Here is a 17204-nt window from a genome sequence, read left to right on the forward strand (position 1 = left end):
AGGAGAGGGGCACTGGGTGTCGGGGAGGGAGGCATGGGAGCACACTCCTCACTGTGTGCTTCCTGGAACTTTAGAACTTTCTGTTGTTTTGGACACAGTGCTGATCTGCTCCAAACGTCTCCCACAGAGCAGTACAAGGTCGTTGGCTCTGGGGTTAGCCTCTGCCTGCCTGCCCACCCAGCTTCTCTCTCCCCCTGACTGGGCCAGTCCTGCTTTCCTGCTGACTCCCTCCCCAACCCCCATCTCTCCTGTGATAGAAGCAATGGGGACCTGGCTCATTGGTGCCACTTCACAGCCTTGCTCTGCTCCACCTGGAAGCCTACCTCCCACAGAGCATCTGCGACACCTGGTATAGAAAGGCTAAGAACTCCAGGATTGAACAGATGTGACTCAAAATCCCTATTACCCTTCTGCCCTGGGGCACTTAGCTGTGCTCCTTTCTTTTCCTTTTACAGTACAGTGGCCCTAGCTCACAAGGTTTGGGCGCATTGCTCATCTCTCTAGAGCACCTAGCACATTACTTGGCATCTCAAAGGTGTTGTTTGTAGGCTTGCTTTCTTCCCTTCCCTCCTCTGCTTTCCTGACATGACTATCAACCTATACCGTTCCCTTGGGTCTGAAAGTCCTTGGGTTCCAAAGGAAAGAACGCAAGGCCAGAAGTCAGCCTTTTATTCCAGCCCCGCTGCTGACTAGCTCTGGGAGGACGCCGAGCCCCTCAGTGCCCTTTCCTAACACGAAATCCGTATTTATCTCAACGCAGAAGAGCTTTGATCGCCCCAACAGCACGAATGCGAAGGGCTAGCGCCGCAGGGTGCGTGCAGATGCTCTCCTGCCCGCCAGCGAGCTCATAAGCATATTTGGAAGATGAGTCAGGTAATGTCTTCCATATGCTAAAGGGAAGATGATTTAGCACCATGCAAGGTGGAGTAGAGGAGCCCCCAGTCATTAGCAGACTGACCCCGGACAAGGTCTTAATTGTTCTCGGCCTCCATGACCTCATGGAAAATAATAAACTCCCACCTCCCAGGAGCGGCCACGAGGGTCATAAGAGGCGGCAGTTCATGTGGAAGGTCTTTGTGAATGGGGAAGCACTCTGCAAACGTCAGCTTAGCAGTTCATGTGCGTGCTTGTTTTTGTTGCAGCGGAGGGTGCCAGACGTCATCAGTCCCATCGTGTTCGAGGCCGCCTACAGCCTGGCTGAGCACGTGACTGGAGAGGAGGAGAGGGAACTGCCGGCCCTGACACCAGTGCTCCGCTGGAAGAAGGGACAAAAGATTGCTCAGAAGAATCAGGTCAGAACCCTAAAGCCCCCAATTGGGACCCAAGGCGGGCAGGTATATGCATGTCGGGAATCACAGCCCTAGCTGCCTGGGGGACCAAGACCAAGGCACACCCGCTCTGGGGCCCTCCCTTCCCCGATCCGCAAAGTGATGAATTTGATGACTTTGGGCGTTGCTTCTAACAACTGCGTGATTTAAATACACTGAGGCTATTCTGAGCAGTTAGGAAATTATAATCCCTTGGAGGTCATGAACCAGCCGCCTGGCCCCTGAACTTGGGCCCTGTTCCTAGACTGTTTCCAGCTTGGATCGGCACACTATAGGTGCTCAATCAATGTTTTATCGGTGGGGGAGGGAGTGGGTGGAGAACCAAGAACTTCACCTTGCTAGGATCGGCAAATTAAAAATGCCCAGTCTAAATGTCTCTGGCAGCTAGAGCAGTGTGCGTGCGGTGGGCCAGCCACCCCGTGCGACACTCGTCAGATTCGGCGGTGTGCTGTTGTGTGAAGGAGCTTCAGAGTGAGGTTGGGTGTGGGTACAAGCCACATGAGGCCGGACTGAGCCTGCGAGCTGATTCTGGGCAGCAGCGCTGGCCTCTCTGCCCTGAACCATTTGGACATGTGCTGTGCGGGGCTGACTACTAATCAGGAAATATGCAAGGCATCTCGGCTCCCAGGCTGTTTTAAATCTTTCCTTAACACCCAAGATCACCACAGGTCCAGGACCCTGGGGAAGGTCAGGCAAAACCATCCTTTTGGCTAAACCAGACTCCTGTGCAGGGCAAAGTGCAGAACCGCTCACCGGCCCCACCCTCCACATTTCTTCCCATTCTTCCGAGCTTCTGGGAAAACAAGCCGGTCAGTGGCCCACACATTGTACGTTAGGGTGGTAAACAGAACCACTGAGAGGTGTTTGGGGTTCAAGATGTCCAGCCAGATGTTCGATTAAGTGGTGATTTTTTTGTTTTTTACAAAGGCATATCTATTTTCTCCCAAAGTCTCTCCCATGCGGTCTTGTGTACGGTTCCCCGGAAACAGAGCCTGAGACAGGAGTTTGGGAGCACCTGGTCTCGTGAGGCTGTGGTCTTAGGAGAAACCTGTGATGGAATGGGGGAAGGGGAAGGGGCTGAGCCAGGATGTGGTCTCAGCGCAGGTGTAGCCTTGGCCTGAGGTGGGAAACTCTGGCACATAAATTACACCAGAGTTGTCCTCTGCTTGAAGTATGGGGCTGGCCTTTGGTACCCTGTATTAGCCCGCCATTGGCTGGCTGCGGGGTGTGGTAGTGGAGTGTAACCTTCTTGAAGAAGACCCTTGTTGGCTGAAAGATGCAGATATGAGCCATTCTCGGCCTACATGCACATCAGCTCGGGGGATGGGGCATCTGCTGTGAAGGGACCCAGGCAGGGCTGACAGTGCCCACTACTCGTATACACACTGGCAACACTGAGTTTTTTAATGAACCTCTTTCAAAAACACAAGTTCCCTGGAGGTGACCGGTATGTTCTGCTGGTCATGGATACTTGGAGCAGGCTCTGGGGGAGTGAGGAGAGAGGCCAGGAGGACACTGGGGAATAAGTAGGGGCAGAGGGGGGCGAGTGGAGGAGTTGACCTGAAGGGGAGAGGAAGGAAGGTGAGATGAGGAGGCAGGGCAGGAAGCTGATGACTTCTTTCTTGACTGAGAAGTAGAGATGGGTGTCATCTCCCAACAGTGAAGCGGGGTAAAGACATCAGTCTGCGGACTCAGTAAATTTCCAGGTAACTAGTCCCTTAGTTTTAGTATTATTCTGCTCTCTAAGGTGGACTCTTGCTGGCCTGATCAGCTTGGGTTATGGGAGTGGTCCAAACTCAGGGGAGGCATTTCAGGGTGCTGGGTGCTTGTTGTGCCTCTGAAGTGACCCTAGGGAGGTAGCCATCTGCTCAGTTCAGCATCTTGCTTCGCTGGGTATACCTTCCACAGTGAAGCCGACTCTCCTTTCTCCAGACCCATCAGAGGCCCAGAGTAGGCCTTCTTTAGGGAAGAGCATCTTACAGCCTTCACTGAGAGATCAATACGGAAACATTATTCTTAGTTACTTCTGGTTCAAGATGGTCAACCAAGCATAAATATTTATGTCTCTGCTTTCTGAGACCCCATTAGAATGAGTAGGAATGAGTAAATCTGAACAGGAAGGTGAATACTGTGGGGGAAGGGGCGTCAGTAGTGAGAAGTTCTGGTAATTTTCTGGAGTGAGTTAAGAAGATGGAAGAGTGTTGGTGGGTGAGCCTTGCCCATACACAGTCTGGGTGCCCATCTACCCACGGCCCCAGAGAGGCTGCAGCCACGGCCTTACCAGCACTTAGTTACAGAGAGTGAAATGGGGCTGGGGGGTTAAGTGAAGGCTGGTGTGTGGACGAGTTGACTTTCCACCCCTTACCCTACCCCTACGTGCTGCAGGCATGCAGAATAGCAAGCAACCAGGCATTTTCTTCTCCAAAGAACTGAAAAAACTGCTTGAGAGATGGTGTGGGGTAGGATGGTTCTCCAGAGAAAAGCCTGCCTTCTGGCCTTTCTCCAAATTGCAAGAGCTAGCCTCCACTCCCACCACCCACCCAAATACTCCCACAGATTTTCCAATCAGCTCTCTTACCTCGTCTTAAATATGAATGAACAATCGAGGAAACCTGAGACTGGGAGGAAATGTGGTTTGTGATAAAAAAAATAATATATAAACCTACAGAAGAACTGATTAGAAGGAAGTAAACTGTTCAGGGAATAGAAGTGATTATTATAAAAATGTAAAACCAACAGGCTCTATATAATAAACATAAGTAGATTTAAGAATATATTCCATTATAAAATGATTGAACTTCTGTCTTTTTAAAGAGAAGAATCAGAGAACAAGGAAAGCATTCTTGAAAATTAATAACGTGGTTGCAGAGCCAAAAATTCAGTAGAAAGATTAGAAGATAATGGTAAGAAATCTCCCAGTAAGCAGAGACAAATAAAAAATAGAAAAGAGAGTAAAGGATTAATTGACAAGGTCCTATATCCAGGTAATTGGAATATAAGGAAAAGTAAACAGAAAATGAAGGAAATATTATAAGACAGGTAATGGAATACAAATTTTCTAGTGTTAAAGAGATTTTTTAAAATTTAAAGAGCTCACCGACTTACAAGCAAGATAAACCAAAAATATCCTAGATACATCATTTTGAAACATCACTACTCCTAAAACATAAGGAGAATTCTAAGTGCTTCCAGGATGATGATATTGGGGACATGCGTCAGCTTACAACACAGTTAAAGCCACACTGTGTAGTCCATTAGAGTCCTCATTAGCAAGATTGGAAGCTAGTATATGGTTAAATAAGGGCTTCAAAGTTTTCTGCAAGTAGTTTTGCAACTAGAATTTGATACACAGCCTAACAGTCAAGTATGAGGTCAAAATAATTTTTCAAACAAGCAAGGACGCAGAAAGTTTACCTCTCCAGTAACCCTTCCAAGGAAATTACCCAAGATGTGCTCTAACAGAACAAGGAAGACAAGTAGAAGGAGCAAGAGGTGGGATATAAGAAACTGTGGAACTAAACCCAAGAAGTCTACTGACAAAAAAAAAAAAAAAAAAAAAATCAGGATTACAACTGTGCAGGAAGTCTAAAGAACAGTTGATCCATTTAGAACAGAGGGTCAATGAACTTAAGAAGAATGACACCAGCAATAGACAGAATGGCAAGAAAGTAGAAAATATTGAGGTACAGTGTTGATAAAATATATTTTTTATGGGCAAAAACCAAAGGCAATCAAAAACTCCCAGAAAAAAATAGAAACATGGTCAATATGTCATAGTTCAAATATAAAACAAATTAAAATGTGGAATTTTAAGCAAGAAGAAGAGTACGAGGAAGAGAAGGACCTTGACACTAGAAGTGTTCTCCTTTAAGTAAGAGTTGAGCGTTCTAGGAGTTTGACTTTGAACCTGTACGGGAGGATATGTAATCACGACTTATTGGCTCTGCTGTGAGCAGTCATCATGTAGCCACAACACCAATGGCACTTTCTGTTGCTTTTCAGTATTTACAATCAATCCCACATACTCTGGTTATAGTATAAATTGTAAATGCCATGAAATAGGGTTTTACAGAGGTAAAAATAGAATCAAAGAGGTTCTCTCAATATCTTAATCTTTGAAGTTGGTGAGCCAAGAGATAAGATAAAATTCAATAAAATAAGAAATAGCTGTTTGTTACTTAAAATTGCCGAGGTCACCAGTAGAGCAGCGCTGCTTGAAGTGTGGCCACTGAGTCAGCAGCGCCCGCCTCTCTTGGGATCTGAGGAGAAATGAAAATTCTTGGGACCGCCCCAGACCCTTTGAATTAGATGTTCAGAAGGTTTGTCTCCACAGGCTGTTTTAACAAGCTGGCCGAGTGATCCGATGCAGCTCATATTTGAGAATTGCTGCAGTAGAGAAGCTAAGAGTCGTGATTTGCCTGTTCAAGTTAGGAAGGTGGATGGGAGGGGCCAGTGTGTAAGCAACATAAATTTCTGTGTCGCATGGCAGGAATTCTGTAACTTAATGTCTAAGTCTGCTGACTCAGGAAGTAGTAGTATCAGCATATTTTTTAGAGATATGGAAATAATCATCAGAAGAAACAGAGAGTGGACATGGGTAGTAGTGGTTGCCCCTGGAGACCAGGGCTCCATAGGGAAGTGTGTGGTGAGGGCAGGGGGGAGGGTATCACAATTTTTGCTTTCACCATGTGATTCTTTGGTTGAAATTAAAATGCAAGACAAATACTGTCCTTAGATTGGGAAGATTGTCCGGGAGCCTGAGAAAAAAAATCAAGGAAAGTGATCCTTGCTTGTTCTCCTTTTCCTAATTAACAATTTTTTTTAAAAAAAAAGATAATTTAATTACCATCTTCCATATGTCTTCCAGATGTTGGCTCAGTTGGAGGGGAAGAAGGATTCTGAGAGTGAGAGTGAGGCCCACCCCAGGAGCAGAGCTGATGTCCACCCTTTGTGTGCACATCTGATAACTCCACAAATCACCTCTCACCTCTTTTGTGGGAGCTCTTTCAGTTATGTGGCCAGATAGCATTGGTGTTTAAATGCCTTCATTTCTTCAGCTGAAAGGCACCGAGCCCATGTTGGTGCACAGCATTGTACCATGGAGTGGATTAAATCATGGCGGTCCTGTAGAGTCAGGGTCTGCCCCCACTGGTGGTCTTGTCCAGGTAGGGTAGCTGCACAGACATGGAGAGGGGTGGCTGGAGTATGTTAAGAACAGGCTGGCTGATGGGTCCCAGGCTTTTTGCAGTGAGTGAGAGTGAGTGAGACGGGCAGGCGGCCAAGCCTTCCCTCTGCCGGGTGAAGAAACGGTCTTGGGAGAGTGGACTCTGGGGTAGGTGCTCAGCTGTGTGAGTGAATGGCGGGGCTGCCGCCATTGCTGAGAATAGATTGGGATTCTGGGTGCTGTGGGGATAATGGAACACAAGCACTTCAGCCCTCTATAGGACACACAGCCTGATGAGCATCTTTCACCTGAAAATTTTAAGAAAAGCAGAGACCTGTCTCTCTCTCCTTGGGGGATATTTGATACCAAAAAAAAAAAAAGCAACTTATTTTGTCCATTAACCAGAATAATATTTAAAAGGACTATAAATCCAAGAGCAACTCAATCATTTGAGTGTTCACTACACCTAAGACCTTGATTAAATAAATAAATAAAACGTTGCTGCTGTAGTGGACGTACAGACAGTACAGGAGTAAGGTATACAGAGCGGAAGGTAAGATTCAGATTAGCGTGTGTGTGTTTCACTCCAGAGACCACTTCCGGCTGAGGAGAAGATGCTCTGTGGGGGGAGGGAGAATCAGCCAGAGCTTAAAGGAAGAAGTAGGAAGAAGTAGGATGCTCAGGGCTGGAGGGAAAGAGGGACTAATGGATGCTAATGGTCTCCCATGTGGCTGAATATCTAGTGAAGGGAAGGGGAGGGGCCTCCAGGACTGGAGATACAGTCATACAGTCTAAGGCCACTTGTTCACTGGCGGAGGCATTGGACTTGACCATGTAGAGGATCACTACATTTTCTTGAGAGCCAGCTGTTCCACTATAAGCTCAAATGATGGATAAGTTCCTCCCCTTCATCTCTACTGCCATCACTCTAGTCTACGCCACCATCGTTTCTCACATGGACTAGGTCACACCTCCTCACAAGCTCCCCCCTTCCCAGTAGCTTCCCTCTGCCCTTAGAAGAAAATCTAGACTCTTGCTAAGGCCCATAAAACCCTGCACAAGGAGGCCTTGGCCTCTCCAGTGTCATTCAGTGCTAACCACATACTGTGCCCCAACCATCCTCAAACTTACCAAGTTCTTCCTTGCCTCAGGCCCTTTGCACATGCTGATGCCGCTTCTGTAAAGTGCTGGCCGTGCTTTCCTCACAGCCAGTTCTTCATTCTTTAAGTCTCAGCCTCAATATTACCTGCTCAGAGAGCCATCCCCTACCTGCCCTGTATTTCATGGCCTTTTGATTTCTTTATGACACTGTCTCAGTTTGTCATAGTTTTGTCTAATTGCTCTTCTGTCTCCCTTACTAGAACAGAAGCCCCATGAGGGCAGGGGCTATTTTATCTTATTTGCTGTTCATGCCCAGAGCCCAGCACAGTGCTGGGCAGATGCTCAGTGAGTCTCAATGGAAAGAGCCCTTCCGAAAGCACACAAGGCTAGGTCGTCCCGCAAAGGTTGGACGTCATAGCTGAGTTTCTCCGCTAGCAGGTTCAGCAAGCTCTGTAATTCACAGACGTGTATTCCATGAGCTTGCCGGGAATCCCTCCCAGCCAGGAGCGCGGCATGTGATGGAGGAGGACTTACCTGCATGATAGTACACGTGTGCGTGTATGAATCTCCTTTTCAAAAAACCAGATGGAAGAAATACAGCTGGTAAAAGAAAAGCCATTGGCTGGGTAGAGAATACTCCCTTTACCATCTTTCAAGTGAAAAGTGAGCTATTTGACTCTAGTATTAATTTTGAACTATGCTGAAGCCATAACCTTTGGACCTCCATCGTGCCAGAAGTTGCCGCCATCTGCCCTCCCACCCCAAACCCCTTAATGCCTGGAACGTGGGCATATAGCCCATTGCCTGTGAAAACCCACAGTTCGTTCAGCCTGGATGTGAGGTAGTACTTTCTGGGCTGAAGTGTCCAGCCAGCTTGAGATGCTGTTATTTACAGCTCTGAGGTTTATTTTCACGATCACATACAAGTCTCTGCCCCAGGATGGAAAAGCCGGGGCGTCGGGAGGGGGTGGAAGAGGAGAGAGCAGAATAACTCCAGACACCAAAGCCAGACAGGTGTCAGAGCTCATCCAGGCTGGGGGATCCAGGTTGTGCATCTGGATTCAGGGGTGCAGTTTGGCCGGGGGCAGGAGGAGAAGGGGTGTTAGAGGAAGAAGTTTCCGCCCCCTCCCACCTCAATTTCAACCAGACCAACCCTACTTTTATAGGCATCAGCTTCTGGGTAATCTTTTCAGAAAGGGCACGTTGGTGAAATATGCGCCAAAAGCATCTACTTTCAAGTACTTTTGAGGGAAACAAGTAGTTCAGCCTCCTCACTGACCAGAGGAGTCTCGTCTCTGCGTCCCAGGCTTCCCCTCAAGGTTAACCGACCAGCAAAGGAGAGAGGACTCCCGCCTCTCAAAAGCTGGACTATCTCCTACAATGACCTGTTGAATTTGCAAAATTTCTTCTTCAGTATTAGGCTTTATCTTTGCAATTTATGGAAAAGGTGTGTTCCGCCCACCCCCCAAACTCCTTTGGGAAGAAGAATTTGTTTTCCTCCCAAGTCTTCAAGCCCATTGGGTTTCCTTCGGCATCGCCCTGCCTTATTGAAAACCTGGTCTACAAACGTAGAGGTGATGTTCCTGCAGGGGGTGGGAGAAGCCTTGCTGGCCTGCTCTTTATTTTTAGGCCCCTCTTTCTCACCGTTACTAGACTCTCTCTGGCTCAGCAGCTGCTAGCCTCACCGCTGGCATAGTTTCCCTTTACTCTGGCAGCACCGGCCCCTTCATTTGAACTTGTTGGTTCTGTTTTCTGCCTCTAATGGCTAATTAATAGCAGTTTTTAAGAAATAAAGCTACTATCACCAAGTCCAAGAAACTGACCCTCCTCTGGATATGCCAGCTGGAATAGGCGAAGAATCCTACTTCCTATTAGGTCAGAAAGGAAGATTTTTTCCAGTGCAGGTTTGGGTCGGAGAAATGGCTGCTCCAAGGCCTGCGTACATGGTGAGGGAGTCAGGCTGTTGTCTCTCTTGCCTGTGAAATGGAGAAGGCACGTGCAAGGAGGAGCCTGTCGCCAGGGGCAGAGCTGGGTTTTGTGGGGCCTGAGGCTTACCAGCTGGGTGCAGAGATGCCCTCGAAGGAAAAAAAAAAAAAAAAAAAAGTACAGTTGTGGATACAAAGTTAGGGGCAAGAAGGCATGTCTGTGAGGGACCTTTGGACTTCCATTTCCCTGGCCTGGTGGGAAAGCTACTTTTACCTAACCTCAAAAAGCCGCCTTCGCCTGCCTGGGATATTTGTGCCGTCTTCACTCCCACTTCCTCCTGTTTTCTCCTTGGTTGAGGTGGCAGAGAAAGCACAAATGTCTTAAATTGAAATCTCCTGGAAAGTTGGCACTCTCCGTGCCCCCAGCAGTGTCCAAAAGAACATGGGAATTTTCTCCGTTTGCCCAAGACTTCCGTGAGTTCTCCCCCCAATCAAAGCAGGGAATGTTGGCTGGAACACTTTATTCTTTTGGAAACATGACACAGGAGTATGAATTTCCATAGGCAGCGTTGCTCCATCCGTCCAGGTCTAGACCGCCCGTTGGCCAGCGAGTTTGCTGGAGTCCCCGTTGGCGCTCTGAGATGCCGCGTGGGCTTACCCTGTGGGATGGCATTGATCGTCTGGGACTGTGTTTGGAGATGGAGGGAGTGATGATGAAGTTTCATAGTGAATAAATTACAACTAAAAAATGGCAACAGGCTCTTCTCTTCAAAATCCCACTGAAACCCTCAAAGCCGACTGATGATAGTGAAGAGTGTCTGTCAGTCTGAAACACAGGGAGCCTTCGGTCCCTAGGTCGGAGTCACCAGAGAGGTTCATGCCAGACTGAGGGAGGGAGACACAAGCCCACTGTGTGCCTTAAGGGAAGACAACTGTAACTCCTCCCACAAGGCTTCTTCTCCGGCCAACCCCCACAGATAGGCCCAGCCCAGGCCCCTCCTCGAGCCCTCTGGAAAGACCTCGGTTTGGCACACAGAGCCTTAGTCCAGCACTGGGCGGGGCTTTGGCTGTCTAGGCCCAGTCTTTTGATTGACTGATTGATTGACTTTAGATAAAGAAAGGGAGGAAGAGAGGGAGAGAAGGAGAAAGGGAGAGACATCAGTTTGTTTTTCCACTTATTCTTGTGTCCACTGGTTGATTCTTGTATGTGCTCTGACCAGGGATCAAACCCCAAACCTTGGTGCCTTGGATGATGCTCTGATCAACCGAACCGCCCCGCCAGGGCCTGGAGCCCCAGTGTTAGTTAGAAAAAGGGCACCGTGTTCACTACTGAAGGGAAAGGATCCCTTTGGAGCTGAAAACCAGAATACAATCCCATGGCTCAGGCAGAACTCTCAGATATAGATTGTCTGCCTCCCCACGGCAGCAAGCAGAGGGAAACGACCAGGCAATAATCTTAGGAATTCTTTACCCCACTGATTGTTACTCACATCTGAGGGCATTGAAAGATATTCTCAAAGATGGAAAGCACACCTCCCATGTGCCCTTCTTGAGAAAACAAAGAAGCACTTGACCAGGCTGAAAAATGGGTCAAGTAAGGAGTGTGCTCTGCAGGTGGGACCAGCATGGATTTGGGTTTCCTTGGAGCCTGTGAAGGACCCCCAGCCAGGGAGTGGGCTTCTGGGGAGTTGAGGGCTTGAAGGGCTCATGGAAGGGTTCCTGATGATTTGGAAGAAAATATCTGGCTATTAGTCACTCACGTGTCATTAAATCCTGTGCCAACCTTCCTGTTGTATCTCTCACAGACTGTTTTTGAAAGGAATTGCCGTTCCGAGGACTGTGCCGCTGACCTGCAGCTCCAGGGTCAGCTGTTGCTGTCCAGGTAAGTCAGTGATCCTTTCTCAACATTGTTCTGGAAAGTTCCTTTGTCTTGACTCCAAGCCCAAAGCCTGAATATACAGATTTCTCCAACAAAGAGGGTAAATAAAGTTGGTGGGTTACAGTGATATTTAGTGGTTTTAAAAAATGTGCACTATACAATAATTTTAACAACAGCTATTATTTTGGGGGGATAGTTTGGTTTTTGCTTATAATTCCACATATTTCACAATTTAGTCTATATTTCTAATTTCTGTGAGTATTTGTGTTTGTGTATGTTGTGGGGGTGTAGTTTGTGTTTCCACACTGTATTGAGTTGAACCATAAGAAGTTGCCAGTATTTAACTGTTTGGGACGATCCACATGATCCGACTGATCATTACATAAAGGTTCTTTTAATTTTTTCCCACACCTAACAGCGAATCTGCTTTAACAACAAGTAATTGTCCTGTGGCAGGAGGGGGCAAAGGAGGGGGCAGGCTGCCCTGATCCCAGTGAGCAGACAGGCTCTATTGTTTCAGGATTCCCTCCCCCAGTACGGGAGTCCCCCGGGCTAACAGTGAGCCCCACGCATATGGAGGCCTCCCGTCTCCCCTTTGTCAGCTGTGTATTTCAGGCTTCTTTTAGGATGCAGGCGCTGGCCCTGAATCACTCAGCCACACCTCAGAGAACGGTTTCCTTTCCAGACAATTCCTTCTGAAAGATTGTTTGAGCCTTGGGGCCAGGAAGCCCTTCCATATGATTTATTACCATTTCTCAAACATAGTCATACCTTTTGATAGTTACTCTCTAAAATGCCATACTCTGTCTTTTATTTGTACTTGGGGAAGTTACGTTTGAGCGGGATGAAAGAAATATCCCCTCATGCACGGGTGACTACCCTAGGACACTTATGATGATAAATGTATTATTCATCAAAGGGAAGTAATACTAAGATTCTTTTTCCTTTGTTTGCATTGATTGGGTGAAAGGTGATGTAATCCCCCAACACCCACACACAAATATTCCTCCAAGCCACTTAAATATTAATTAGCATTACTTTTACTGAGGACAAGGGTGGTAGATGAAAGTACCACATGTTTTGCCAAGCTTAGAAAATCACTTCAAACTGATGAAGTGGATGTGGGGAACTTTTAACATTGGTAAGAAGGACCTCCTGGAGCTATTAAAGACACCAAATCTAAAGAAGGTTTATACATGATCAGGTCATTACTTTTAGTTTTAAATAAGTCTTCCAAAAAAAAGTGTTTTAGGGAAAAAGTAACTTGAAACACAATATATGGATTTGTTTTGTCTTGAGGCAGACTGTAAATGTTGGCAATTTATTTTGGGTTATAGATAAGTCCACGTGGTGGGAAAATGCCCACTCGTACCAAGGTTAAATAGTAGGTTAGGAGAGTCCTGATGTTTTTGCTGCCCAGTAATGGATGGTCAAATCTAACTCTATTGAATTGTGCTTTTCACATATTAAGATGTGAAACCCAAGGCTCGCGATCAGTGAGGCACCTTATGCCTACAGCTGACTCCACTCCCACAACTTTGCCTCTTAAGCGTGTTGTTCAGAAACAGTTCTACTCTGTGGGCCCAGTAATCAGTAATGCGAGAACTTGTGGGGCGTCCAGGGCCCAGACCCTCAAATGTATCAGCTAGTAGTAGCTACTGAATATGCTGCATAACAAACCACTTCAAAACTCCATGTTTTAAAACAGCAATCACTTATTCTCAAGGGTCTGCATGTCAGCTGCGTGTTGGCCTGTCCAGGCTGGGTTCAACTATATCTTGGTTGATTTGCTCACGCACCTGGGGTTCAGCAGACAGTGGGTTGATCTCAGGTGACCCAGTTCATCTCTGCTTCATGTGTCATTCATTGTCCTGCTGGAACCAATAGGCCGGCCTGGGCATATTCTCCTCCTGGCAACATGCAAGAGGGAAGGGAGAAACACGCAGCATCTCTGAAGGCCTAGGCTCAGAACTATGCATTTTTACCTCAGCCTTATTCTGTTGGTCACAACGAGTCCATGGGTAAACCCAAAGTCAAGGGACAGGAAAATATGCTCTGACCCTTTAGCGAGAGGCACTGAAAAGGCTCACAGCCCTGGCACAAGTATAGAGGGGGTGGCAGGTTCGGACCAATAATGCTGTCTGCCCCTCCAGCATAAGGAACCGGGTGGCTCTGTCTCTTTTCTGATGCCTTTTAGTTTTCAAGCCTACTTTAGCCTTTCTTGCAATTCCATCTCTCTAGAACTCAGAGAGGACACCTAGAGACGGGATATGAAGACTTTCTGAATCTCAAGAAGCAGTGTTCTTGGAGCAAAGCTCTGAGTCTCTCCTTAGGATAAGTTATTTCCAAGGAGGCCCCTTGGTCTCTCAAAATAGCCTCTTGGCTGCATCCCCCGTTACACCTTCCTCACACTCTTGAGCCCATAGCTGTCCTCAGAGGAGCTACCAGAGAAATGTTACTTGGTAATTGGGTAGGTAGAGATACAAAACCAAACCTGTGGTTTCCATCACATTGGATTTCCCAGACCTTCACATAGCGCCAAGCACAAAGTGGAGGAAGGTACATGTGGTCAGTAACCTGGTAGTGGGAGCCAAGATCTGGATTTGATTGGCCAAGGCTCAGTGGCTTGAATTGGAAGTAAGCTTCTTTGGTTATTATTTAGTTCCCTTGGTTCTTTCCTGCCTGGGAATTTCTTCACTGTTCAAGTCAGGGAGTTCTGGGTACCAGGCTCCTCTCCCAATGTGTATAGTGTGGGTGGGAGGTGGTACCACATGCTTAGTGCTTAAGAGAGGTAGATGGGCCATTACAGGGCTGTGGAACAGCTTCCCAGCAGAGGAATTAAGGGGAGTAAGGAGGGTCCAGGCACCTGGGCAGAGAGCAAATGGGAGCAGAGCAATGGAGGTGTGGAGAGCTGGGTTCCCATGGAGATCTGCAGGGTCTGTGGTGATGGAGGTGGTTGGGAGAACATGGTGAGAGACGAGCAGACAGAGCATGGGAGCGGGAAGGGGGTGCAGAGGATGAGAGGATGGTATGGGTCATTTGGTCCTTTATTCCACTCAGTGAAAGTGTATTCCCACTGGAGCTCTGTGCCAGCTATTTTCTCCATCCGCCTTAGGTCCGACATCCCTGGCTCGGGTCTGGGGACTGTCCTTGGTCTTGGTGCAGGAGCACCCTTGGCAGGGCCAGACTTACGAGGGATGTCGTGTGGATCTCTACCACGGTGCCTCCCCAAGGGCTTCTCGAGGGCCATTTGGACACAATGTTTGCCTTTCATGCTGTCTTTAGAGCCTAGCTCTCGTGTTAGCTGTGACTCGCTGTACTGAAAAGTTGAAGCAAAGGGGTAACAGAAAGATCCTTCCAATGACTGGTAGATGGTGTGGTACAAGGTACTGTGGCTGGAAGCAGCTAAGTTCCCACCAGACTGAGGAGTCTTTGTCTTGAGAATACAAGAGGGAAGGACATCTGGGAGTGATTGGGTCACCCAGAGTGACCAGGGAGTGAGCCAGGAAATGCTCTCTGTGACTGGGACTCATGGATGTTTTCATTTTTCTCTCCAGAGAGCACAAATTCTGGCAGGCCTGTTGTCTCCTAAAGCAGTCAGCTCTTCAATGAAAAGTCCACAGTCGTTAATGGCCTTGAGGCTAGTTCCAAAACTTGCCATTTCCAAAAATGTCCAGGAACGGGGATGAGGCTGTATAGATAGTTTCTGTTAAACAGGACTGAAGATTCCATTTGTAAAATAATGCAACTATGTTTTGTTTTGTCTGTCGGAATACTCACCGTACCTAAGAAAGCATCACAGGTTATTAGGATATAGAAAAAGAAATATAGACTATGGCAGTTGAGCTAAAAAAAATATTTTTTGATGTATCCCATAGGAGCCCAGTGGAACATTTCAGTGCCTCCTGGCCAGCCAACTCCAATAATGAAAGAACTCTTCAGGGAGGTGAAAAGCACGGTAGAATATTTATGAAGTTAGAAGAACTATCTAGTGACTGCACATAATGGTTCTATGGTTATAGCCTTACTAATGCTGTTATCGCGGTCGGAGCAGGGAGCCCAGTGAATTTCCCAGAACCCTCGGCTGGGAGATGGGTAGCTTTATCCACAAAGGGTCAGCCTTCAAGAGGAGGCTCACTGCACCCAGAGAGCTATTTAGAGTGTGAAACAAGTTGTTCTCCTTCTCAAAAGTGGCACACTGGCCAGAATCATTAACTCCACAGTATAGGGCAGATTTAACGTCTTGTTTTATGAAGGGGAAGAGACCCCTGGTTACTGAGCACCTACATGCACTAGGTACCCGACAGAGTCCTCAGTAGACATAACCACACTGCAGTGCCTTACCAGCTGTGCGACCTCGGGCAAGCTCCTTAATGTCTCTGGGCCTCTGTTTTCTCATCTGTAAAATGGGAGAAATAAGAGCAACCCCTTATACAATCATTCTGAGTATTTAATAAATTAAAATGTATTGAAGTGCTCCCAAAGTGCTTGGCGTATAGGAAGCCCTCAGGAGATGAGAGCTAACATCGTTTCACTGAGCCCTCTCAGCAACACTGAGGAGTAAATGTCATTACACTCGTTTTAGTAGGGAGGGTAGGGAGGCTGGGGAGGCCGGATTACTTGCTCAAGGGCTCGTGGTGGTGGTGGTGGGGAATTATAGCTGGAAACGTCCGACTCTGCATCCTGCTCTCTCCATGTACATGGGCCCCAGCTGCTGTTGGGGTGTGATATCAGCTAGACCAAGGCTGGGGACCTTGAGGGGAAAGTCCTCCTCTGTGTGAATAGCCCCAATTCGGAAAGGAGGTTGATGGATAAAAAATCCATTATCAAAGATGCCTCCCACCCACCCCTCTTGTGCTCCCTGATGGCCGTCTGACCTGTGGGGCCCCGTTTGCAGCTTTTCTCTCTGTAGCTGTTAGGCCCCGTCCTGCTGGATTGGTGGCAGTCCCTGCAGGAGTCATCGCATTCTTCATCCTGTAGCTGGAATGTTCTCTCCTTTGGAGGGTCTCAGATTTGACTCTGAGTTTGTGGGGCTGGCATCTCAAGAGTTCACTCAAAGGTAACATCATCATCACCATTGTTGTTGTTGTTGTTGTTGTTATTATTATTATTATTGAAGGAAAGAAGGAAGATGAGTGGGAACCGATCAGAAACCTAGAAAACTGCCGCCCTTGCCAGAATATTAGCCGTGGGATTTATTTATTTCTTCACTCCTTCACTTTCTACCCCAGATCTGTAGGAAAAAATAAAAGAAATTTGTTGACTGGGAGCAGCTGGCCTTTGTAGTTGCTGTTTCCAGAATCTCTGGAAACAAGAACGGTTCTTTCAATGGTGTGTTCCTGAAGGAAAGGTGCGATGCTCCCATGAAGAGAACTCCCTGAACGAGAGACGACGCTCTGCTCCTCCTCATTTCCTCTCAGGATAAGCATTCGCTCTGATGTGGGTTCCCTATAGGAGGCAGCAGGTGTGTTTCTCCCTCATTTCAGGGACACACACGTGGGTGGTCTTCTGTGGGCGTTACCTAGGCAGAGGGTGTGGTTTAGGCCCTGGGAAGGCGATCAGCAGAGGAAGGCAGGCAGAGAGACATTTACACACTGGAAGAGGTACGGAAGGGCACGGTACCCCTCGGGAGTGCCTGCTTCTACTCACCTAGCGAGGAGTGACACGGTGCTAATGTGTTCATTTCTCTGACAAGTAGCGATGGAGCGTTTGCTGTGTGTGTACCAGGCGTGGTGGAAGCAAATACAGGTAAAGTACTGCATCACAGTGTCATTTGTCTAGAAGGGGAAGCACACGTGACAACAGTA

The 17204-nt window shown here is 47.5% G+C and overlaps 1 protein-coding gene across 1 annotated transcript in view; it reads left to right on the plus strand.

Moving 5' to 3' along the window:
- The window catches only part of ITGA9 (integrin subunit alpha 9), a 301990-nt gene that overhangs the window by 161846 nt on the left and 122940 nt on the right, over positions 1–17204 (plus strand). The window contains exons 16-17 of the mRNA XM_053929726.2: positions 1143–1292; positions 11324–11400. Coding sequence (XP_053785701.1) covers positions 1143–1292; positions 11324–11400 — 227 coding nt within the window. The remainder of the gene's footprint in view (positions 1–1142; positions 1293–11323; positions 11401–17204) is intronic.

The sequence above is a fragment of the Desmodus rotundus genome, chromosome 8 (assembly GCF_022682495.2).
Source record: "Desmodus rotundus isolate HL8 chromosome 8, HLdesRot8A.1, whole genome shotgun sequence".
Taxonomy (NCBI): domain Eukaryota; kingdom Metazoa; phylum Chordata; class Mammalia; order Chiroptera; family Phyllostomidae; genus Desmodus; species Desmodus rotundus.